The following is a 23,941-nucleotide window of genomic DNA, read 5'->3' as shown; positions in this document are numbered from 1 at the left end:
AGGCATCAGCATTTTTCTCTCTGGGCTCCAAGAAGGAGGAGGATTGATTCTCTGCCGACCATAGCAGAAAGTGCTGCAAGGAAGCTGGGCTGCAGGGGGGCAGGGAAAGGGGCATCAGCCTTCAGCTGTGCTAGACAGCAGAGCCCCAGGTCATAGCCTAGGTTCTAGCCCTGACCCTGGGTACCTGTGCCCTTCTAACCTGGTTGTGACCCCAGCCTATTCTCCTGTATCCTTGACCTGAGCATTCTGCCTCACTCAGGTCTGACCCAGGAGCCACAGGCAGGCTTGGGGACCATTTCTAAGCAGAGGCTAAGGACGTGAAAAAATTCTGAAGACACTACAAGTTGGTTCAGGGAGGCAAAACTTCTTGGCTGTCTTCTCTAGCTTTCCAGGGGTTGGTGGCTCTCAGGAGTCACTTCTATAGAGCAAGGGGAACAGATGGCACAGAACAAACCACACCCACTACACGCGGACTCCTGCATCACCCCTGAGGGGCTAGGCCTCCCATCTCGTGGCATTAGGAGGAGCCTGGAGAACAAGCTTGGGACTAGAGTAGACCAAGCAGAACTCACATCTCTACCATGATCCAGCCCTAGGGCCTGGTTCATTACTCACTCTCTCTGTGTCTCTGCTTTTACCTATACATGGGGTTCAAGGGCCCACCTTGTAAATACCATGAGTACCACACGTCTGATAACTCACACAAGACGTTAGGGTGTGCTTGACACAGATTCTACATACAACTAACACACGGATGTTATAACTCGTAAGGGTTGAGCCACCAGACAGATACTGAGACTAAGGTCTGAGCTCTTTTTCCCCACCCTAAGCTAGTAAGAGGCCCTCCCCACTAGGACCAAACCACCAAATGTTTTTGAGGATTCAGGAGTGTGGATGTCAGGCACATCTCATGGGGCAAGAGGAATGTTTGTCCTTTGTCCATCTCCTGGCAGGGAAGCTGGGCAAGTGGTAGGGGAGACAAGGAGGCCAAGTAGGAGATGGGGTTGTGGGAACATGTGCTGAGGTCAGGTTCCTATGACGGGGAATAGGGATGAGGCACCATCAGAGGAAGATTAGCAAAGCTGATCCTCCCTGGAGACTCTTAGAAACCCTGGGGAGTAACAAGGGGGGTGGGTAGGAGAGGAAGCTGGAAGAGCCCCAACAGGTCAGTCAAGATACCCTCAACCTGCTACCAGACCCCAAGGGTTTCCCCCAAGGCTTTAGCTACCAGGGGTATTCCCAAGGGACTGTGGCCTATCAGGAGAAGGGGCCCCTGGCTGGGGGCAGCAGAGCTCACAGTCTGGCCTTGCCTCCCTAGCCCTTCCTGAGACCTGGCTGTAGCTTCCTCACCTGCAGCCTTATAACTTCCGGATGAAAGTCCAGTGCCTCCTTGGCTGTAAATATGATTCCACAGTGACCTTTCAGCTTTGATTTTTAGAAAGAAAATGTTAAACAGTGGCAAGAAAAGGAAAGGACTATGGAAATGAAGTAGACTTGGGAAGCACCAAGCATGGGACTAGGCTTCCTCTGGCCCCACTGCCACATGCTTTCATAGGAAGGCCTAAGCAAGACCAAATGCTGGGGAACACTCAGGGATCCTTGAGCCATCCTGTCCACCAGGGAACCAGTCTAGTTCTTCCCACGTCTTACTCCTAGCTGCTCACTTCCAAGGGGAGGTGACCAGGGCCTCCAAGAGTCACAGCCCAGGAGTCAACCGGCCTCCACCTCCACCTGCAAGGTACTGATTCAAAAGGGAGGAAGCACAAGGATATGCAGCCTGTGTCTTGGAATCTACTGAATTCCTTACTTGAGGAAGGTCTTTGGGATTTATGCCAAATTAAGGACAATTAATTTTTCTCCCTCTATTATCACACACCCTTAATGGCTCTGTCCTTGGCTCAGATCATCCCCCAGGCACCAACACCAGAGCCTAAAACCAGGTAAGTGTTAAGAGCTGTCCATAAAATAGAAGGACCCAAAAGCCAGTCCCCTGTGCCAACTAGGCTTCTAGGCAGCACTCAGAAGGCTGCCATTCTGCCCACCCCCACAGGGGAAGCAGGTCTCACAGGAGGACTCCAGCCCCTCGGGAGTGAGCCACTGCTGTTTCTTCCTTTTCTCCCATCCGGGAGCCTCCAGCACATTCAAACACAGCCAAGCACGACAGTTCTCTCCTGATGCTTGCAGAATCCAACCTGGCTGAGCACTGGGCATGTACCAGACTGTCACACTTACCAGCTGACCCCCCAGGCACCCACAGGCATGGGGTGCGCTGCAGCCAGAATGGCTCAGGCTAAGAACCAGGCAAACTCCTTAGATTGAGGTCAGGTGATCACTCCAAACCCAACAACTAGGAAAACTGAGGCCAAGTTTTATTTATGAAGTATGTTCTAGGTACTGCATTAAAATGCTTTACAAAATGACAATCTTTACCAAACCCCTATGAGGTATAGGAACAAACAGGGGCTTAGAGAGATCCAGAAACCTGCCCAAGGTCACACTGCTAAATCAGAGGCAGGATCCCAGCCCCAGCACTCTGGACCAGTAGGAAACCCCTACAGCGGCAGCAGAGCAGCAGGGCAGCCCAGCCACAGAGGGAGGTGAGATGCATCTCTAAGGAACCACCCCTCCCTCCAAACCACACCTTCAGTTGCGAGCTTCACCAGCTCCACTGCAGACCCTTTGCACACACGCTGTAGCGTTTATCATCTACCACAAAGCGAAATCCACTGTCCCCTACATATGGACACACCAACACTGGGATGTACCAGTCAGAAGAGTCCCCTGGAAATACGCCTTGCAGGCGGAGAGGCTACAGACAACTGAGGGGAAGAAGAGCCCCTCCCACCTCCAGGCCGCCCAGTAACCATGGCGACTGCAGAGAGGCGGGTGCCACAGCAGAAGGGCTGCATGCGCCCATGCCCCTGTCATGTCCATGCGGGAGTGCGCATCACATCTTCGGTCCAAATTGGCGCAGCCCTTCCCAAAACCCCCGCCTGGGTGGAGCAACTATGCCCCCTCCCAGGACTTGGCTCCCTAACTCCAGGGAATTCTCCCCACCATTGCCTTGTTCCCCACCAGGTAGCCAGTACAGTGTGAGAAGGGCCCACATCTGCCTCCCCAGCCTGAGCGCCAGTGTCTGCAGGATGTTTCTGGGACTCGACCCTCCATCCTGTGATAAAAAAGGGTCCTCTGGATAGAAAGGGAAGCCGATGGGGGCTTGGGGGGCTTGAGGGACTTCAGAGGTCCCTGAGAGCCCAGGTCTCCTCACCCGTCCGCAGATTCTGCCTGCGCGCATAGGTAGCACATGCACACACAAGTTCCCAGAGGCTGCCCTGCCCACACTGTGCATGACTGGCCCTTTCCATGGAGAAATTCCGCTGCCCCAAGGGCAGAGGAAGATGATGAGCCTGGGGGAATGCAGGGCTCTGGTGGGGAGCTGAGGGGAGAAAGCTTGGCTGAAGTCCCACAGCAATGGTGGAGCTGATCAGTGTTAACTCCACACCACAGCTCAACTACTATCCTGCTGGCTTCCTGGAGGGAAGATTCAAGAATAAGAAACACTTGGGTATGGGAGACCAAAAGCTTTAGAGGAGGGGAGTGGAGAAGGAAAGTGCCTGAGTAAAGGCTGTGCGAAGGGTAGAGGAACAAGGTGAATCTTGTGGGAGCTCAGGCAGGTGCTGGGGTCCTCATTGATGAGGCTTGGGTTGGGGTGGAGGCTGCTGAGGGCCCCGTCATAGCACACACAGGTCTCTGTGCAGCTCAGCCTGGGATGCCGGAGGCGGAGTCTGGGTCACAGGGAGGGAGCTGCACCAGGGAAGCTGACAGATGGAGATGCCTTGCAGGGTTCTGGGGCAAGCAGCACCGTCTGTCAACATGACCTTCTCACCCGTGTTTACCGAGCTTCATGGCATCTCTACCCACATGCAGGCACACACCCGTACACACACCGGCTCCCTGTGAGATCAGTCTGTGAGCCTGATCACCTTCCGTACGCATTAGTTTTGGGCCTGGCCTCACCCTGTCTCTGAACACACACACACAGACACCTTAGAACCACTGCACAGCTAGGGACCCACCAGGATATACATGGAGAAAGAGGTGCAAAAATAGAAACCTCCATGTACATGTGGAGAGGCACCTGCAGTGACAAGCACCTGTGGAAAGACTAACGTAAGCAGATCCAGAAGTGGTGCATGCATTAACACGGAAACACACATGTACAGACAAGAAGAACCAGAGAACACACATGCTGAGACACATGCACCTGAAGGCACACACAGGAACAGAGACACATGAAGGAGCCTTGTGGGTGGCAAAGCTGCTGGCTCCCCTGCCCTTCAGCCACTCCAGGGAAGCCAAGGCCACCTCCCACAGCTCCATCCTAAGCAGAGTCAGGGCCCAGAGTCGGAAAACCTCCAGAGACCTGCCAGCTCCCCAGCTCCCAGAAAGCCCAGCCCCCACCCTAAGCAGTAGGGGGCCTGGGGAGCCTTGGGCCCATCTCCCTTCACAGCTTTCAGTCTCGATTTTCAGCTGTTTTTCCAAGAGCAAACTCCCACCTCTTCCAAGCACTCAGATTTCATCAAACTTGGCATCTTAAAAGCCTGTTTTGTTTTTGAATCTGAGCTGTTTGGGGCCTGTTGGCAGCCACAGGCCTCCCCCTACCAGTAATCTCCCCCTCCCTTGGGATTCCCTGGCACCCAACATCGCCCTACTCAACCTGGTTAATGAGGTCTTCCTGTCACACATCTGAGTGAACCTTGGGGCCATATGCTGGGTATACACCTGACCCACACTCCAGCTCTAGACTTTGGCCCACACTGGACTTCCCCTTCTGGGATCCTCCCACTTTAGTCCTACTCCAGGGATGTTCTTTCATTTACTTACCCTTGAGGTTCAGGCCCTGCTCCCAGTGACTTGAGACCACTGATACCCTCTCTCTCACTTCTCAGCCACTGTAGCTCCACTGCCACCCCATTGCTGCTCAATGCACTCACACCTGATCGTGACTCCATGGAGCTAAGTCCAAAACACACTTGTTGGACCTCTCAGCAGCACCCCACCCTGCTGACCACTCTTGCTTTCAGAAGATTCTTCTCTTGATCTCCATGGCTTCACATATGCTCCTGGTTTCCCTCCCAGCTCTCAGGAACTTCCTCCCAAATGAAGACTTAATTCCTAGGGATTCTCCTATGTTCACTCTGGCTCCCAGAGATGTGCCATTTCTTGGCCTTCATAACCCCATCTCCAGATGTCCCTCTAGAGCAGCAGTTCTCAACCTGTGGGTTGCGACCCCCTTTTTTTTTTTGTAGAGACAGAGTCTCACTTTATGGCCCTCGGTAGAGGGCCGTGGCCTCACACAGCTCACAGCAACCTCCAACTCCTGGGCTTAAGCGATTCTCTTGCCTCAGCCTCCCAAGTAGCTGGGACTACAGGCGCCTGCCACAACACCCAGCTATTTTTTGGTTGCAGTTTGGCCGGGGCCGGGTTTAGAACCCGCCACCCTTGGTATATGGGGCTGGCGCCTTACCAACTGAGCCACAGGCGCCGCCCAAAGGTTGCGACCCCTTTTTAACCATGAAAATACATTGCGCCATTAGGAAGGTTGAGAACCACTACTCTAGAGTGCTAGGCAATCTGTACAAGGCCTCCTAAAAACCTCCCCCAGATGCCTGCACACACCTGACTCAACAGATTTATAACTGGACTCTTCAACTCGCCTCCTCAAACCTGGTCCTCCTCCAGTATTTGAATCTTAAGAAATGGCACCACAAGGCAGGGTGTGGTGGCTCACGCCTATAATCCTAGCACTCTAGGAGGCTAAGGTGGGTGGACTGCTTGAGCTCAGGAGTTGGAGACCAGCCTGAGCAAGAGTGAGACCCTGTCTTTACTAAAAATAGAAAAACTAGCTGAGCATTGTGGCAAGTGCCTGTAGTCCTAGCTACTCAGAAGGCTGAGGCAAGAAGACAGCTTGAGTCCAAGTTTGAGGCTGCTGTGAGCTGTGACACCACACACTCTACCCAGGGCAACAGAGTTGATTCTGTCAGGAGGAGAAGAGAAGAGAAGAGAAGAGGAAGAGAAAGAGAAGAGAAGAGGAAGAGGAGAGAGAAAAGAAAAGAAAAAAGAGGAAGGAAGGAAGGAAGGAAGGAAGGAAGAAAGAAAGAAAAGAAATGGCATCACCATCTACCCAGCCCCAGAGTCAGAAATCCAGAACCTCTCCCCTCCCTGACCCCATAAGGCAGGCCCCTATTCTCTCTAACTTTCCCATAGTCGGCTGCCTCTTCTTTTCCTAGCTACCCAGGCTTGGGCTAGTGCCTCCTCCCACCTAGACTGCAACCACTTCTCACTGGCTTTATGTACTGGTCTCCTTCTACTCACTTTGCACTACAGGGACCTTTCTGAAGTTTGATCATGTCATTCCCCTGATTAAAATCTTCTCTTCCCTGGCAACCCAGACAGAGCGAGTACCTTACCAACAGTGGAGAATGTGCACATGGAGGCCTTGAAAACCTCTAACTTGGCAAACCGTTCCCAGAACCACTGGCTCCACTGTCAAGAGGCTGGGGGAAGGGGACAGAAGCAAGGAGGCCATGCATACATTATAAGTACCTATGGCCAAGGCCAGGCTGTGCATAGGGTAGGTGTTTAGTGTCCATGGCTAATGGAAGAAGTAGCAGCACTGTACCCCACAGGAGGACCTATTCAGAAGGGAATCCACTTGGGCACTTGGAAGCAGATCAGAAGTAGGAAAAATGAAGGACTCCAGGTACCAAGAAATCCAGGGTCTGATCTTCATGGCCCTCTTGGCAATACCTACCTATCTAACACCTCTCCCTCTCCATGCCTAGAGCTTCTCAGAACCTCCAAAACCGGTTATGAAACCTCATGTCTGAATGTTTCTGAAATGTACTGTGGTCAAGGAGGGGCAGGGGGTGTGTTAAGACAGGTCACAAGGACCACTGCTGCTGGACTACACGTAAACAAATGTCACACATGTCACAGCTGCCAGTGGGGAGGGCAGAAAGTGGCCTGAGTCCAGGTTCTGGGGCCCTTTCTGTCTTCTGTGGCTGAAAATCAGGTAGGTGACAGGCCCAACTTCTGCAAAACCAACCTATGATGCAGACAGATAATGCAGGCAATTTAAAAAGGGGCACATCTGGCTCAGCACCCACAGCTCAGTGGTTAGGGCACCAGCCACATACACCGGGACTGGCAGGTTCAAACCTGGCCCAGGCCTGCTAAACAACAACTGCAAAAACATCAGCAAAAAAAGGGCACATCAAGCCTTTTTGAAAGCCATCTCCTGTCTGCAGTAGGTCTACCCAAACTCCCCACCCTTCAAAGTCAGACCTGGGCCAAGTCATTCCATTTTGAGTGGAAAAGACAGACAGGCCTGGGGCAGGGCGAGGGTAGAGCACCAGCTCTACTAAAGGTCCAGTGCAGGATGGGATACCTTGGAACAGGGTCATTTGCTGCTCACTGGCTCTCTGTCCCTGGGTTGTTTACAAAGAGACTATGGCTATGTGATGAGGGTGGGGGTGGGGTGGGGAGTGTCTCAAGAGGTCCTTCAACGGCTTACAGGTCCCAGAGCTAGCCAAGGTCAGAACCAGTGCAGAATCCAGTGGTCTAGGCCCAGTATAGCACAAACTCAACCCCCTCCTGGCCACTGCTCCAGATGCTGTATAGCTGACCCCTCCCCAGAAGTAAGCAACACCAGGCCTTCTATGCAGACACCTGGATTCCCAGTCCTGTAAAGCATGAGTGATGTGGTCCTGGCCAGTCAGTAGACACTGAGGCTAGATGGGAACAGCTGGAAGGGAGCCCACCAAAAGGCTGGTGGGGGGGGGGGGGCAGGAGGGGAGGGGAGGAAAAGAAAGGCCCCAAGACCTTCCAAAGGCAGGTCTGGGCAGGCTTCCTACCTAGTGCACCCTCCCTCCTGGCCCAGCAGCAGAGGAACTGCTGAAGTACCACTGCAGGTGCTGAGGACAGAGCATCAGATCACTGTGCCCATGTCATCTCTATCCAGCTGTTCTGCCTGACCACCAGCTCCAAGCAGGGATCCTACAGGGCCCACACATACACTTCTGACCTCCCTCCAGCACCAGACTGACCCCAAACTTCATTCTATAAGGTACACACCACACTCTGGCCACCGAGCACGTGCACTGCCACATACCCCCAATCCCTACACTGCCCAGTGTACATACACACAGCCTGCTGTACACACACGTGTGGCCTGCTGTGTACCACAATGCACTTACGTCCACTGCTGACACAGAAACATACACAATGCCCACTGCACACCCCCTTGCTATACACACAGCCCATAAGGTTCACACTACCTGCTGTACACATGACACCCACACACTGCCTGATGCATACACTACCTGCTGTGTACCCCATGCTCTCCCCGATGTGCACACGCACGTACACAGCTTGCAGAGCATACATGGCCCATAAGGTACATGCCATCTGCTATAAGTCCCCGCCTGATGCTCACATGTGCACACACCCAGTCTGCTCCTGCTGCAAGCCCCTTCTGTACACACACCCTGTAAGGCAGCACCCCTGCTGTACATACTGCACCACCTGCTTCACACACACACACTGCCTCACACAGCACCCACACCACACAGAGTGCACATTATCAGCTATACCTGCGACCACAAGACAAATGCTGCCGCTTGTCCTTGGAATTGGACCCCCAGGACAACAGAAACAGTTCATCCCTGCTCCATAGCCTCTTTCCTTCTCCTTTCCTCCTCCCTTCCAGAACCTACCCAAAGTCACCAGGGCCCTGCCCACACCTCTGGCTGTCCAGCCTCCTCCTGGAACCTGCTGCCCCAGGAGAATCCATACCCTCCAGCCTGAGCTCCAGGACCCCAGCTGTCCCTACCTCCTGGAGGAAAAGGCCTCCCCTTCCCCAAGAGGGAAAATGTCAGATTCTCTGTCTCAGTGGTGGCAGGGGGAGGGTTGAAGGGGGAGTGATTCAGGAGCAAGAAGAGCTTTTCCTGCCATTACCCAGGGAGGGAGAGGCTGGTGTGCTAATGGCTTCAATTACCACTCAGACAGGAATGCTGGGCGGCGGGGTCCCTGCTCATCACAGCCAGGATAGGCTCACCCCAAGCCAGTTGTGCAGGGCACCCCCACCTCATACCCAATCCTGGCAGGGACAGCGTGGCCTCAGCCACACCACAAGCAACAGTCCTGCTCCAGAAGAAGGGTGCAAAGGGAATGAGGTAGGAGTGTCAGGTGTCAGGTCCCAGATTCTGGGGTGCGGTGCCCAGGAGCCAGGAAAAGTGTGTGAAGGAAGTTCGACTTGGTGTAGAATGAGGCAGGGGCAGAGGGCACAGAACAGAGTTTGCAGGCCTGGGCTCCTTTTTTGGGGTGCATAGATCCAAAAAGGATGACCTGAACCAGGCCACCCTTCACAGCCCTTTGCCTCTCTGCGAAAAGCCCAAGCTGGAATAAGCACTTCTGTGTGCACGTGACATGGTAAGGGGCTCAACTCTTATTCTCCAGCCCCCAACCAGCTTCGTCCTCTCTCCACCCCTCCTCAAATCCTGTGGTGGCCTCTCAAGAATGGCCCTGGCTCCCCGTCACCTATCCCACCCCTGAGCTCCAGTCAAGCCATCCTTTCACTCAGTTCCTGCACATACTCCTAGGAGGAGCAGGGCGGGGTAGAAGGGGGTGGTCATTGTCTGGCTGCTTCCCTCTGGTCTGGCGCTGGCACTGCTTACTGTCAAGCCCAATGCTGGTCAAGGTTACAATAACCAGGCCAGGCACAGTGCTCACGCTTATAAACCCAGCCTGAGCAAGAGCGAGACCCTGTCTCTAAAAAACTAGCCTGGGCATTGCGGCAGGCACCTGTAGTCCCAGCTACTCAGGAGGCTGAGGCAAGAGTAGCACTTGAGCCCAAGAGTCTGAAGTTGCTGTGAGCTATGACTGCATAGCGCTCTATTGAGGGCAACAAAGTGAGAAAAAAAAAAAAAAAAAAAGGTTATACTAACCAATAAGTCAGCATTCTGTCTTCCTGGTGCTATGTTTTAGGAGCAGGAGGGGCTCACAGTTCCACCAGCTCCCAGGGAGAGAGAACAGATAGGGCAGGGTCCTGCCCCACACATACCCAGGCCTTATCAGATACTTCCCATACCCCAGCAAACCATACACTGCTGACCTCTCGAGACAGAGGACCTGGGGCCTGGGGGACTTTGGTTGAACTTCTCTTCTAATAATGCAAAAAGGTCTCAATCTCAGCGCCTGAGAAGATGCCCTCTGGTCATGTGACCCTTCAGCCACTTCTCAAAGGTCAGGGTAGGGCAGATGCCAATAGGAGGGCGGGCGGTGGTGAAATACTCACCCCCAGGTCTCAAGTAGGGAAACTAAGGTTCAGGAGTGATGGGGAGGGGCCTGAAGACACTAGTCATCAGTGCTCCAGGCCCAGGACCTACCCTCTGGGCCCCTATCCCACTGGTACATCCTCCCATGGGACTGGAAGGTGGGGACCTTTAGCTCCCATGTCTAGGCCTCAGTATGGGTAGCTACCATTCACACTAGAATCCTGGGAAGAGCTCAACCACATTGTATTTTTTTTTTTGAGACAGAGCCTCAAGCTGTTGCCCTGGGTAGAGTGCTGTGGCATTACAGCTCATAGCAACCTCCAACTCCTGGGCTCAAGCGATTCTCTTGCCTCAGCCTCCCAAGTAGCTGGGACTACAGGTGCCCACCACAACGCTCGGCTATTTTTGGGTTGCAGCCATCATTGTTGTTTGGCGGCCTGAGCTGGATTTGAACCCGCCAGCTCAGGTGTATGTGGCCGGTGCCTTAGCTGCTTGAGCCACAGGTGCCGAGCCAACCACACTGTATTTGGTCCTCCAAACCAGCCTGGGCAGTAAGTACTACATCCCTATTTACAGATGGAGCAATGAGGCTCAGAGGCATGGTTACCAGCCCAAGGTCATGCAGTGAGTGAGTGGTCCAGAGCCCCTGCTCTTAACCACTGTCCTCCATGGCCCCTCTAAGCTTATAGACCCCACAAACTCACATGAGACACACAGAGGCAAAAGAGTTACTGAATAGGTGACTCTTCATATGTGAACACAGAAAGCCACAGCATAAAAATGGCCAACGTGAAAAGATGTTTAACTGTTCTTATAATCAAAGAAATGCAAATGAAATTGAGATGCCATTTTTTGCCTATTAACTTGGCAAAGATATTTTTTAATGATAATTCCCACTGCTGGTGAAGATGTGCAGAGAAGAGGCCCTCTGATTCTCTGCTTGACAGGAGTATAAACTGACACAATTTTCCGGAAACAAAGAAAGGCTTAAAAAGGTATGTGTCCTGGGAGGTGGGGTGGAGCTTTGGTGTGTGCCACACCTTTTGGGGGCAAGACACGATTGCAAGAGGGACTTTGCCTAACAAATCCAATCAGTGTAATCTGGTTTATTGTACCCTCAATGAATCCCCAACAATAAAAAAAAAAAAAAAGTATGTGTCCTTTGACCCAGCAATTCTACTTCCATGAATCTAAATGGTAAGGAAATAATCAGTTAGGTGAATGTATCTATCTGACAGGATATGTATGGCACCTTGTAAGTAAAAGCAAAAAACTGGGAATAACACATGTGTGTCCAACAATAAGAGAATGGCTAAGTAAATCTGCCATTGTGACAGTTTACCCATAGCCATTAAGAATAATGATACAGGCTCAGCGCTTGTAAATCAGCAGCTAGGGTGCCAGCCACATACACCAGAACTGGTGGGTTCCAATATAGTCCTGTTTGGGCTTGCCAAACAACAATGACAACTACAACCAAAAAATAGCCGTGTGTTGTGGTGGGTGTCTGCAGTCCCAGCTACTCGGGAGGCTGAGGCAAGGGACTCGCTTAAGCCCAAGAGTTTGAGGTTGCTGTGAGCTGTGACACCACGGTACTCTACCAAGGGTGACATAGTGAGACTCTGTCTCCAGAAAGAAAAAAAAAAATAGAATAGTGATACAGCTGGACATGGTGGCTCACACTTGTAATCCTAGCACTCTGGAAGACCAAAGCAGGTGGATTGCTTGAGTTCAGGAGTTTGAGACCAGCTGGCTCAAGAGCAAGACCCCATCTCTAAAAATAGCCAGGCATTGTGGGGGGTGTCTATAGTCCTAGAGACTTGGGAGGCTCAGGCAAAGAAGATAGCTTAAGCCCGAGAATTTGAGGTTGCTCTAAGCTATGACGCCACGGCACTTGACCGAGGGCGACAAAGTGAGAAGACTCTGTCTCAAAAAACAAACAAAAAAACCCCACCAAAACTAAAGAATAATGATACAGAAGAATATTAATGGCATGGCAAGGAAGATAGTCACAATATATTTTTTTTAAAGCAGTCTACAAATCATTGAGTAGTACGTAATCCCATTTTAGTTATACACACACACATATAACACCATATGCATGCAAAAAAAGGGGGCCACAAGGAAATAACCAAGTGTTAATAGCAGAGGTAAGAAAATGAGCCATTTTAATTTTCTCCTACGTGCTATACTTCTCAAATTTTTCAGTAGTAACAGGTATTAGTATTGCATTAGAACAAAGAAGTAACAATCAAGCTCTATTTTGAAAATACAGACATTTTCAGATTGATGACTCCATAGTGGCTCAGTCTGATCACGTCACTCCCAACTCTGTTTGTGGCTTCCTATGCCCCCAGGAAAATGCTCATCTCTCAGCCTGAATTCATATGATCTGCCCTCCAACCTCTCCAAATTCATGCTGAATTAACGGCTCATCTTGCCTCTTCCTCTGCCCTCCAGCTCCTGCTCCACCAAAAATACAAACGAAACTACTCAGACTTCCCTGAAAGCTCCATTTTCTCTTGCCTTTGGGCCTGGGCATATGCCTACCTGCCAACTGCTACCCACCCCTCCCCCCCAGCGACTCCCACTTGTCCTCAAGGCCTTCCCTCCTTGATGCTCCCCAGTGCTCTGGGATGCTCCTACAGAAGCTTTTGGAGATGAGCATCTTGAGGTCAGTGTCCAGTGTCAAATGATCTTCTGGACTTCAAGGCAGTCCAGGGAGTGTTTGCGAATGATCAGAGATGCCACTAAGTGATAGAAGAGACTAAAATACACACATAGAACCCCAGCCCTCAGCCTAGGGCCCTTGCTCATAAGGCAACAAGCAGTATACCTGATGCCTATAGCCACATGAAAATCAGATCCATTACCACAGCCATGTAACCCATGGGATACACTATAGCTCCTCACCTCAAGTCAGACCCCAGATCTCACCTGAGAAATGACACTGCTCAGCAGGAGAATACAAAGGTTCCATGCACACACAGCTGGCCTCAGCCTAAGCCAAACAACCCAGGCCAAATCCAAGGTCACGTCTGTCCACTATGGGCTTTCACTGAACCCAAGACAGCCAGCCCTCCTTTCTACTAAATGCACGCAGGCCCAAGGCAAGGCTGGGCTGGCTGGCTCTCTCCACACCTCATTTTACTACCCCATGGTGTCACAGGTCTCCCTGGCACTTACCTTCAAGCACTGAGAGCTTGGCACTAGTGTTGATCTCCCCCAGACTGTTGGTGGCCGTACACTCATAGATGGCTTCATCTCGCTGCACCCGCAATGGCTGAATCCGAAGCACTGAGCCTGCCCCGTCATCAAACTCAATTACCTGTCAGAGAACAGACATGTGGTCACAGCCTGCTCAGAACATGGGGTCCTGCTCAGGGTGAGTTATCCTCCTACATCCAAAAGGCCCATAGGAAGGGAGACTAGGAGGAGAAGCTGGAGGACCAGTCCCCAGAGTAAGCAGACCCTGAGCCCTGCCTACCCCTGCTCGCCCAAGGACATACCTCAAAGCGCTGGGAGCTGACTTTCTTCCCCTTCTTCATCCATGTGATGCGAGGCTTAGGTTCCCCCGTGGCTTGGCACACGAAGGAGGCTACCCCTCCCGACAACCCAGTCTGGTCCTCAGGGATCTTAATAAAGACAGGTTTGCCTGGAAGAGAAGGAGATACCAAGTCATCATGGCACAGTCACTACAGGCACTGCTAATAGTACAGGTGGCAGTCATGGAGGGATGTAGGGGAGAAAGACCTACAGAGAAAATAATGACATGACATCTAACCTTTATATAGTGCTTAGTATGTGCCAGGCACTATTCAAAAAGCTTAACATGTTCACACCTGCAACTCTAGCACTCTGAGAGGCCAAGGTAGGTGGCTAGTCTGAGCTCAGGAGTTTGAGACTAGTTTGAGCTAGAGTGAGACCTTGTCTCTAAAAATCTAGCTGGACATTGTGGCGGGTACCTGTAGTCCCAGCTACTTGGAAGGCTGAGACAAGATCATTTGAGCCCAGGAGTTTGAGGTTACTGTGAGCTATGACACCATAGCACTCAACCAAGGGCAAGAGAGTCAGACTCTGTCTTAAAAAAAATGACAACAAAAACTTAACATTTGTTAACTCTTTTAACATAAGAAGAGGGTGCTATAACGACCTTTTTGTAAAGCACAGAGAGGTTAAGGGGTTTGTCCAACATGTCACAACTGTTAAGTGGCAGAGCTGAGATTAGGCCCAGGTATTCTGAGTCTGTGGTTCAGACTTTAACTGCTACACTTTTATCTCTCACCCCTAATCAATTCCAAACTCTGAGATGAAAGCATGCTGGGGAACTGCCAGGAAGAGCCCCAGCATCTCCCCAAGACTCGTGCTCCCCCACCGCTCTCCACCCCAGTGATGGCAACTCTACCTACCCCAAGGCTCCAGCCAGGAACCGTGACTCCTGCTTTTTCCCACCCCCACATACCAGTAATCCCAAGGGCCTAGACATTCCAGCTCCTAAGTATCTCTGGATGTCTTCCCAGGTGAATGCATTCCTATAAATCTGCCCTCCCTACCCCTTCCCCCACTGACTTGGTTATTGCCTCTGACAGTCTCCCCAAGTGTCCACAGGGAATCAAGGGGAAGGAAAGCACTTAGACAACTGTACTGCCACAGCCATGTCACCTTGGTCACACGCCAGGCCCAACCCACAGCACCTATCACTATGAATCCCACCAACTAGGGTCACAAGACCAGAGAAATCCACCTTATTAAGACGTAGCAACACACTGTTAATCCTGACAGGAGATCCATTTCCTATTACTCAAGTCAATGAACAGCTCCAGGAAGGGATGATACTGTGAGAAATGACCTTTCAGACCACCTGCTAGGTACCCATGAGCCCAAGCCCTTGCCTGGTCCCTGGCACAGAAATGTGTGTATAGTGGTAAGTCCTTTCCTAAGCACCCACTCTGCACCAGGTACTTTATCTCATTTAGTTCTTCATAGTTATTATCCCCAGTTTAAAGGCTCAGAGAGGTCAAGTCAATTGCCCAGGGTCACACAGGCAGCAAGTGGTATACTTAGGACTTAATTCAGGCCTGTTTGACTCCAAAACATCTGGTAAAACAGTTCTCACAGGATTGTCAGAGGCACTGTTAAGAGTAGGGTCAGTGGAGTGGTATGGGGAAAAGGCAGACCAAAGAGGGGGTAGAGATGAGAGTAGAGGTGACCACATAAGGAAGACTGGCTGTGTCTGGGAAACAGAGATGGCAGCTGGAGGGTGTGATGGTTTGTGAATTTTTCTTTCTTTCTTAAAGATAAATATAAAAGATTTATCTGATTTACTGATAGGAAAGAGCCAGCCAAGAGGAAGAGGGTGCTGATCCAGTGGAGAGAGAAGGGACAGCAGACGGGGCAAAGACCCTGAGGAGGAGAGAGTCCAGAAGACCAGGCTGGTGAATGGCAGCTGCAGGTACTGAAAGCAGGGAGGGAATGTACAAAGCAGCCCAGGGCCCAGTGGGCTCCAGAGATTTTGTGTAATTATTAAGCAAATTGATCATAATCTTTAAGCCTCCATTTGATAATAATCACCTGTAAAATAATGCTAGTGATATAGGGGCCTGTACAGAAAGAATGTGATGATGTTCATAAACTGCTCCACACAGGGTAGTGGGCTTTCTGTGAGGGCAGCCATCCTGCTCATTAACCTTATCAGTCTCAAAACAATCCTACAAGGTACAGTATTATCATCCCCATTTCAGAGATGGGGAAATGGAGGCTCAGAGAGTGGGATAACTGACAAGTCAGAGTGACATAGGCTGGAGCTAGTGTTTGACCAAGCCTTCTCTTTTTTTGGAGACAGAGATTCACTCTGTTGCCCTGGATAGAGTGCCATGACATCATCATAACTCATAGCAACCATAACTCTTGGGCTCAGTGATTCTCCCGCCTTAGCCTCCTGAGTAGCTGGGACTACTGGCACCTGCCACTATGCTTGGCTAATTTTTTTTTTTCTTTCTATTTTTAGGAGCCATGGGGTCTCACTCTTGCTCAGGCTGGTCTGGAACTCCTGAGCTCAAGCAATCCACCTGCTTTAGCTTCCCAGAGTGCTAAGATTACAGGCATGAGCCACCTCCCTGGGCCTTGACCAAGCCTCCTAAATCCAAAGCTCACCAGGGGGTGCCTACAGCCTCCCTAGAGGGGTACTTGGGACCCACAACTGTGCTCTAAGATTGCCTACAGCAGGCATGGGCAGCAGGCTTGGGGAAGCTTAGGTAGAGTGGGCAGAGAGGCAAACACACACAAGCGGGGGTGGGGGGTAGAATGACATGAGGACAACACAAAGGTTCTGGAACCCTCCAGTTTACCTTGCCCTTCCCTTGACTGCCCTCTGAAGTGTGGCATCTTTCAGTTTGCACCGTCTACAGCCTTTATCTGCTGCTCCTTTCAGGCCCTCTGAGATGGAACTCTCCCAACAGGTTCCTCTATAGCCGTCTCCTGCTCCCACCCTCCCACACTGTGCACCCTTCCCCACACCCAAGGCCTTCTAGACAGCGGCTCCCAGCACACTGTTTTGTACTGCCACACCCTGGTCCAGATACCATCTTCCCATGACACACCCACTGGCCTAACAAGCCAGGGTCCTTGCCTCTGGTCAATTCTCTTTTCAGCACCCAAAGCAAAGTGACCACCTCTTCCTGAACAAAGGTCACTTATTATTCTCAAAACAATATGCGAACTCCTATCGTAGCTGCAAAACCCTGCCAGGTCTGACCCAGCCCTGCTTCCAGAGTCCTGGCTTTAGATCCCCTGAAGAACAATGTTTCCTACAGCCTCAGGGCCTTTGCACAAGCTGATTCTTTTGTCTAGAACCTCCACCATTACCACTTTACCCACTAACTCCCACCTTTCTGACTGCAATTATTTTTATTTTTTTTGAGACAGTCTCACTATGTCACCCTCAGTAGAGTGCTGTGACGTCACAGCTCGCAGTAACCTCAAACTCGGGCTTAAGTGATTCTCTTGCCTCAGCTGGGACTACAGGCGCCTGCCACAATGCCCAGCTATTTTTTTGTTGCAGTTGTCGTTGTTTAGCAGGCCCTGGCCAGGTTCAAACCCGCCTGTCTCGGCGTATGTGGCTGGCGCCCTAACAACTGAACTACAAGTGCCAAGCCTCTGACCTCAATTTAAACGTAACCTCCCCAGGGCGGCGCCTGTGGCTCAATGAGTAGGGCACCATCCCCATATACCAAGGGTGGCGGGTTCAAACCCAGCCCCAGCCAAACTGCAACAACAACAACAAAAATAAGACAGATCAGAAATAAAGGTCAAAAACTTAAAAATAAATAAATAAATAAAATAGCCGGGTGTTGTGGCGCATGCCTGTAGTCTCAGCTACTCGAGAGACTGAGGCAAGAGAATTGCCTAAGCCCAAGAGCTGGAGGTTGCTGTGAGTCCCATGACGTCATGGCACTCTACTGAGGGTGATAAAGTGAGACTCTGTCTCTAAAAAAATAAAAATAAAAATAAAAAAATAAACACAACCGGGCGGCGCCTGTGGCTCAGTGAGTAGGCGCCGGCCCCATATGCCGAGGGTGGCAGGTTCAAACCCAGCCCCGGCCAAACTGCAACAAAAAAATAGCTGGGCGTTGTGGCGGGCGCCTGTAGTCCCAGCTACTCGGGAGGCTGAGGCAAGAGAATCACTTAAGCCCAGGAGCTGGAGGTTGCTGTGAGCTGTGTGATGCCACGGCACTCTACCAAGGGCCATAAAGTGAGACTCTGTCTCTACAAAAAAAAAAAAAATAAAAAAAAAAAATAAACACAACCTCCTCAGAAAGCCTTCCCTAATCCCCCTGCACATCACTCTCCATTAGCTCAGCTCCTGGTTTTCCACTCCCTGGTAATTCCCCCCACCTCCCAGACAGAGCACTGTTCACAGTGTTAGGTAAGAGTGTAAGGTTGTAATCTTTGCTCGTGGTTTATTATGTACACATGTGAGGTACATTTTTGGTGAATCTTTGATTAATAGCCACTTCCCTGCCTACCACATAACCCTGGCAGTGCAGAAGCCATGCCAGGTCTTCTTGTTCCTGCCCTGTCCCAGTGTCTGACCCAGTTCCTGGCACACACGGGTCTGAAGTTGAAAGGCCTGAACTGAGGAAGGAACACCTGAGGAGGAGGAGACTGAGACCCTATACACCAAGGGAGAAACCTTGGATACAAAGTCCCCATCCAGCTCTAGCTCCTGCCACAACGTGTCTGCAGCAGAACCAGAGGCTGGAACCTGCTGGACTGGAATGGCTGTAAGTGTACCTGGGGGCGGGGTCTTAGCATCAAACAAAGAAGCCAGGAGAAGCACAGGATGGCTGGTGGAGGTTGGACTGTGCCCAAGGCCTGAGGCAGAACTGCTCCCCTCCCTTCGAGGCTGGAGAGAAACAAGCACCCTGCCTGGCTCACCCACCCACCCAACTCAGTGGGGCTGGCCCAGTGCAGTCCAGGGCCCCTCCACTCAAACAGGCCTCATCTTTGTTTCCCCGAATCTACCCCAACCACACCCCATGATACACAGCACCAATCTTTGGGGAACCCAAATTGTCCTGATGTATCTCCCATACTCCCCTTCCTAAATGTGTTCCTGCTAACCTCTCCTTTCTTCATTCTTTCACCAAATACTTTTTTGAGCACCATCTATAGGCCCAGTACTATGCTGAGGACACAGCAGGGATCCTCATGGACTTAACACCACCACCTGGGCCTACCCTGACAGGCCAGAACCATGGGTACCTCCTTGCCTTTGGGCGTGCCCTGCCCCTCATGTGTCCCTGCTGTGTAATCCTACAGACTCTGGGCTTCCCATCCCAGCACTGATCACATCCCACAGTGACTGGTCCCCAGGCAGGTGGGCAAAACCAGGTTACCTTGACTTCTCTACCCATTGCTGGACCCCAGCTGGTGTTCAGTGAAGGTCTGAAAAGAATTTCTGAGACTGGATCAACAGGGTGCTACGAGAAGCTTTCTGTCAGTTACCTACTGCTGCCCAGCCTGACATCACACCCCTCCCAACCACACAGTGATCATGGCTATATAGCTCCCAATGGTATGCCCTGGGAGTCTCAGGATGCTGAGCCCAAACAAGGTGAGAAGTGGCCTAAGAAAGGAAGTAAGTGAAACTGGGTGGGGGAGGGGAATACACACCTCTCAGGGAGGTTGCCTGGTCGAGCCCCAGGGACAGTCAAACTGGGCCACCTCCAAGGCTCCTCCACAGGGAGACTGGCTGCCATTTTGTGCCTTCCCTGTGGAGCGCACGAACACATGTACACAAAGAAAACACGGAAGCAGAGAGCAGACACAGCAGCAAGGGCTGCAGAAGGAGCTCCTCAAGAGATTTCCCAGGCCCTGGACAGCCTAATGAGCTGGGAATCATTAATGAACTCCTATGACTGCTCCTGGTGCCCTCCTGGAGGGGAGCCTGCTCAGAGACAACCCCGGTTCCCAGGGACACACTGAGAGCCCCAGTTCATGGCCTCAGATGGGAGAGACACATTAGGTTTCAGGTGCCTGTCCATGTGACCTCAGTTAACCTTTCCAAGTAGGAGTGATTACTCCTATTGTGCAATAGGGAAACAGCCCTAGAGAGAAAGCAGCCTGAGCCTGCCAGAAGTCCCACAGGGACCAGAGTCTAGAAGGGCCACCCATAGGAATAAGAGGGAGGGCACGCAGAACCTGTGTAAAGCACCCTGCCATAGTCCAGCACCACAGGCTCTGTGGGGAGGAGAAATGGCACAGAGACACCCCCTCAGCTCCCAGGCCCCTCTATCTACAGCTCCCATCCACTACTCATCCCTCAAGTCATCAGTCATCCTGCTCTGGGGCTCCTAGATTCCAGGTAACTGGGCCATACCAGAGCCCCACTCCCACCTGCTTCTGGGGCCCTGGTTCTGTCTAATGCTGCCTAGGGGGTCTCATTCTCTCTCCCACGAACTCCCACGGCATATTCCTGCTTCTCCTCCCCAACCTCCCCTCATTAGGCAAATGCCCACTCACTCTTCAGGGTTCCCCTCTTCCAGGAAGCCTCCCAACTCTGTTCCCAAGATGCTTCAGTCACTGCCTCTGTGTCAACACCACCACTAAACCAGCACCTCTTTTAACTGTCTGCTCACAAGATTGTGTGTGCCCCCACACTGCAGTTTTGTCCAAAAGTAGCCTTGTATGTATGCTTCCCCTCCTAGCAACGACACACACGAGATCAGCAAAAACCTCTGCTCCAGCTATGGATACCTCTGGCCCCACAGCCTCCCCTCCTGAGAAGCCACAAAGCCCTTGCCTGGGGGAGCTAGTCCAAGGGATACTGCCCACGAGCGTGTCCAGGTCTCCTCAAGAGCTGACTTAGCACTGACACTGGGACCTCTGGGTTAACTCCTGGCAGCTGCTTCTTCACCCCCTCTTCCCTCCTTTCCCTTCAGGAGCCAAGGCCCCCATTCATTTGTCTCATTAAGAGGCCTATAGAAACACATTTGTCTGCTCTGCCCTTCGCTGCCCTGGTCTTCAATCTCTGGGGCACTTGCCCTACCTTCTGAAGCAGCCCTGTCCATGTATGGCCACTTGCCCGGGGCTACATGTCTCCCAGCTCAGCCCAAGCCTGGCCATGGTGGGGGTACAGATCCAAAAGTGAGATTTGGCACCCACAGCACAGTGGTTACGCACGGCTGGTGGGTTCGAGCCTGGCCCGGGCCAGCCAAACGACAGTGACAACTGCAACAAAAAAATAGCCAGGCATTGTGGCAGGTGCCTGTAGTCCCTACTTAGGAGGCTGAGGCAAGAGAATCGCTTAAGCCCACGAGTTTGAGGTTGCTGTGAGCAGTGACGCCATAGCACTCTATCAAGGGCGACATACTGAGACTCTGTCTCAAAAAAAAAAAAAAGTGACTACATGGGTGGCCATGATCCCCAGCTCAAGTCTCCTATCCAAGCCACCTGAACCACTATTTGGCTATGGCAGGATTTTAGCTTCTTCAGCTGGTTCCTACCTTCTACACCCTGGTCTTTGGACTTTAGTCCCCAAGGAACAAGCATGCCCCACCTTGCCCCTGTCAATTCCCACTCAGGGGTCCAGGCTGGCTCACTCACTCACTCAGCCAGGGCCCGTGCTGGACGCCAACCTGAACCCCTGAGAATCACAGTCTAATGGGGGCAGACAGATCTGAAACAGCCACCACCGTGCACTATGAGGTTAGCATAACCTTGGGACCTAGGCTCCTGGAGGAAGTGATGGCTTCAGGTGAGCAGAGAGAGGCTGGTCAGGTGAGCAGCATGAGGAAGAGTGTTCCAAGCAGAGGAAATAGAAAGAACAGCAGCCTGGACGCAGAGATGTAAGCAACTGAGAGAAGTCATCAAGGAGGGTTGGGGGTGTGGTGAGGGAAGAGGTCATCAGAAGCTTGATAATCCAGGGCCTGGGAAAGGGGTAAGGCTTCTAGACTTGACCTTGAAGACAGCAGGGGAGAGGAATGAGATTTTAAACTGAGGAGTAACATGATGTTTTTGTTTTGCAACATGACTCTTACTTTGGAATGGAGAATGGGTTAGGAAGAATGGATGAGGAGGGAAGACTGGAGGCAGGGAAACCATAAGGAGGCTGCTGCATGCAAAAGCCCAACCAAAACAAGAGCTGAGGGTGGAGTGGATGAGTGCGGCACAGAGAAGCGGATGCATTCCAAAGATATTCGGAAGGTAGAAACAACAGAACCTGGTGATGGATTAGATGTGGGATATGAAAGAGGGAGGAGGCCCAGGTTTCTGATTTGGGTGACTAGGGGGGTGGTAATGCCTTTCACTGGGGAGAGTACACTAAAGACAGCAGGTTGGGGGGATGGGAGCGAGGGGTATAGGCTTGGGCACGTTGGGGCTAAGGCAGGCGGAGAAGGCAGCTTTTCTCCCAGGATGTGTTGCCTCTCAAGCCCAGCTAGGCCACCCTTCCCCTGCTCTACAAGATATCTCGGGTGGGATGGGGGAGCAAGGATAATGCTTCCATGTCCAAGAGCTACTGCTCACACCTGGATAAGACTTCACCTTCCCTCCTACACAGTCACACCTGAGGAGGCCCTCTACTCTAATCACCTGCCCTGCTGGCTCAGGTTCTCCCCCGAAAGCCCCAGATAGTCTTGGGAGATCTACTCCTCACTCCCGCAACTTCCCATCTGACTTCCTATCAGGACCACCTGCCCTGCCCCATGCTTGCCCATCCCCTTCCTGGGCACCTCAAGCTCCCATTCGCCTTCAGCTCCACCCCTTAGGAATGCCTGCTCTTTCAGCTTTCTCTGCTAGCTCCACCCAGGGCCCCAGCCTCCAAGGACAAAGGGCGGGCCACTCCAGTCCAACCCTGCTCCAGGATTGGTTCCTGAATGATTAATGAGCCATTAGGAGAAAGAGCTTTGGTGGGGCAAAGGGAAGATCTGGGCCCAAACACTCAGGGGGGAGATGCTATGGCCTATTCAGCCCTAAGCTGACCCATGGTTGGCCCTGGACCACCCCTGGGCTCCAGATAGGCTGAGAATGGCCCCTTCCTCTAAGGACCTTGGCTCTGACCTTGCCCCTCCCCCTCAGCCTAGAGATTGGCTAAATATGCCCTGTGCCCCGCCTCCCACCAGTAACCAAGCAGTAGTAACCATGGTGACAGGGCGGCCTGTGGCCAGTCTTGTTATGCCAGGCAGGGGGAAGGGCAGCAGGAAAGGGACCAAAGTTCAGAGTTGGATCTGGGTAAGAGACAATACCCCCCTTCCTGCTGGCCAAGCATCTTTCCCTAGTTTCCAGGGCTGAGGAGCAGGGAGGAGAGGATGCTCCTTTGCCTAGAAGGTCCCTGGTGAGAGGGAAAGGGAGCTAGCATCCCCAGGGGGAGCACTATGAATGGCTCTTGCTTCTGAGCCTCTTTGGCCCTGTAGACACAACTGGCATTCCACTCACATCCATACACATTTTCTATTCCCACCCTGACCCCCTCCATGGCTCACACTTTGCCTTGGGCACAGACTTGCAACAGTGGACATAGCATACACCCGGGCACAACATAGTGACTGCACAAACCCAGCACATACCTCATCCCAGCCCCATGAAACAGGGTCACACTTAGACACACCACACCCTGTGGTGCCCAGTGAGAAGCAGTGAGACCAGGTATACCTTAGAAGCTGGCTCTTCAAAGAAGGGAGAGGGTCTCTCTAGGACAGAGAAAGTTGAGGGATTTCTGGACATCTTGTCTCTGTAGCTGATCTGTCCCCATCCTAAAGTCCTGCTGGGAAAAATGCCACCTCTCCACCTGGGAGACCTACACCTTAAAGGTCAGACTTACTGTCACCATGGGTGCTTGCCACCAAACCAAGCACCATGAGCACAGGCACAAGGGGCACCATCGTCCTCCCTGGGGCTGGCTCAGGGGCCATCCAGGGCTCTAGCTCCACAACCAGCCTCAGCCTAGGACAATCAACCTATAATGGAGAGAAGGGCAGAGTTAGTTAGCTGGTCTCCACGAGTGTCCCTATTATCCAGCTATGCTGCCTCCAGGCCCCCACTCATACTCACTGACCACCCAGAACCTTATTTAACAGACCCACCCCTTGGACTGTGCAGTGACC

The 23,941-nt window shown here is 52.0% G+C and overlaps 1 protein-coding gene across 19 annotated transcripts in view; it reads right to left on the bottom strand.

Annotated features, from left to right (window-relative positions):
- PTPRF (protein tyrosine phosphatase receptor type F) overlaps positions 1–23,941 on the bottom strand; it is a 92,644-nt gene that overhangs the window by 53,287 nt on the left and 15,416 nt on the right. For all 19 annotated transcript variants that reach the window (XM_053575893.1, XM_053575898.1, XM_053575907.1 and 16 more), the window contains 3 exons: positions 23,659–23,794; positions 13,847–13,992; positions 13,524–13,665 (listed from right to left, as the gene is read on the bottom strand). In XM_053575893.1, coding sequence (XP_053431868.1) covers positions 13,524–13,665; positions 13,847–13,992; positions 23,659–23,749 — 379 coding nt within the window. In that variant the 5' untranslated portion in view covers positions 23,750–23,794. Of the gene's footprint in view, positions 1–13,523; positions 13,666–13,846; positions 13,993–23,658; positions 23,795–23,941 lie in introns of those variants that run through there.

This window comes from Nycticebus coucang, chromosome 22 (assembly GCF_027406575.1).
Source record: "Nycticebus coucang isolate mNycCou1 chromosome 22, mNycCou1.pri, whole genome shotgun sequence".
NCBI lineage: Eukaryota > Metazoa > Chordata > Mammalia > Primates > Lorisidae > Nycticebus > Nycticebus coucang.
The sequence above is the reverse complement of the archived record's forward strand: the minus strand, read 5'-3'. Positions and strand labels throughout refer to the sequence as shown.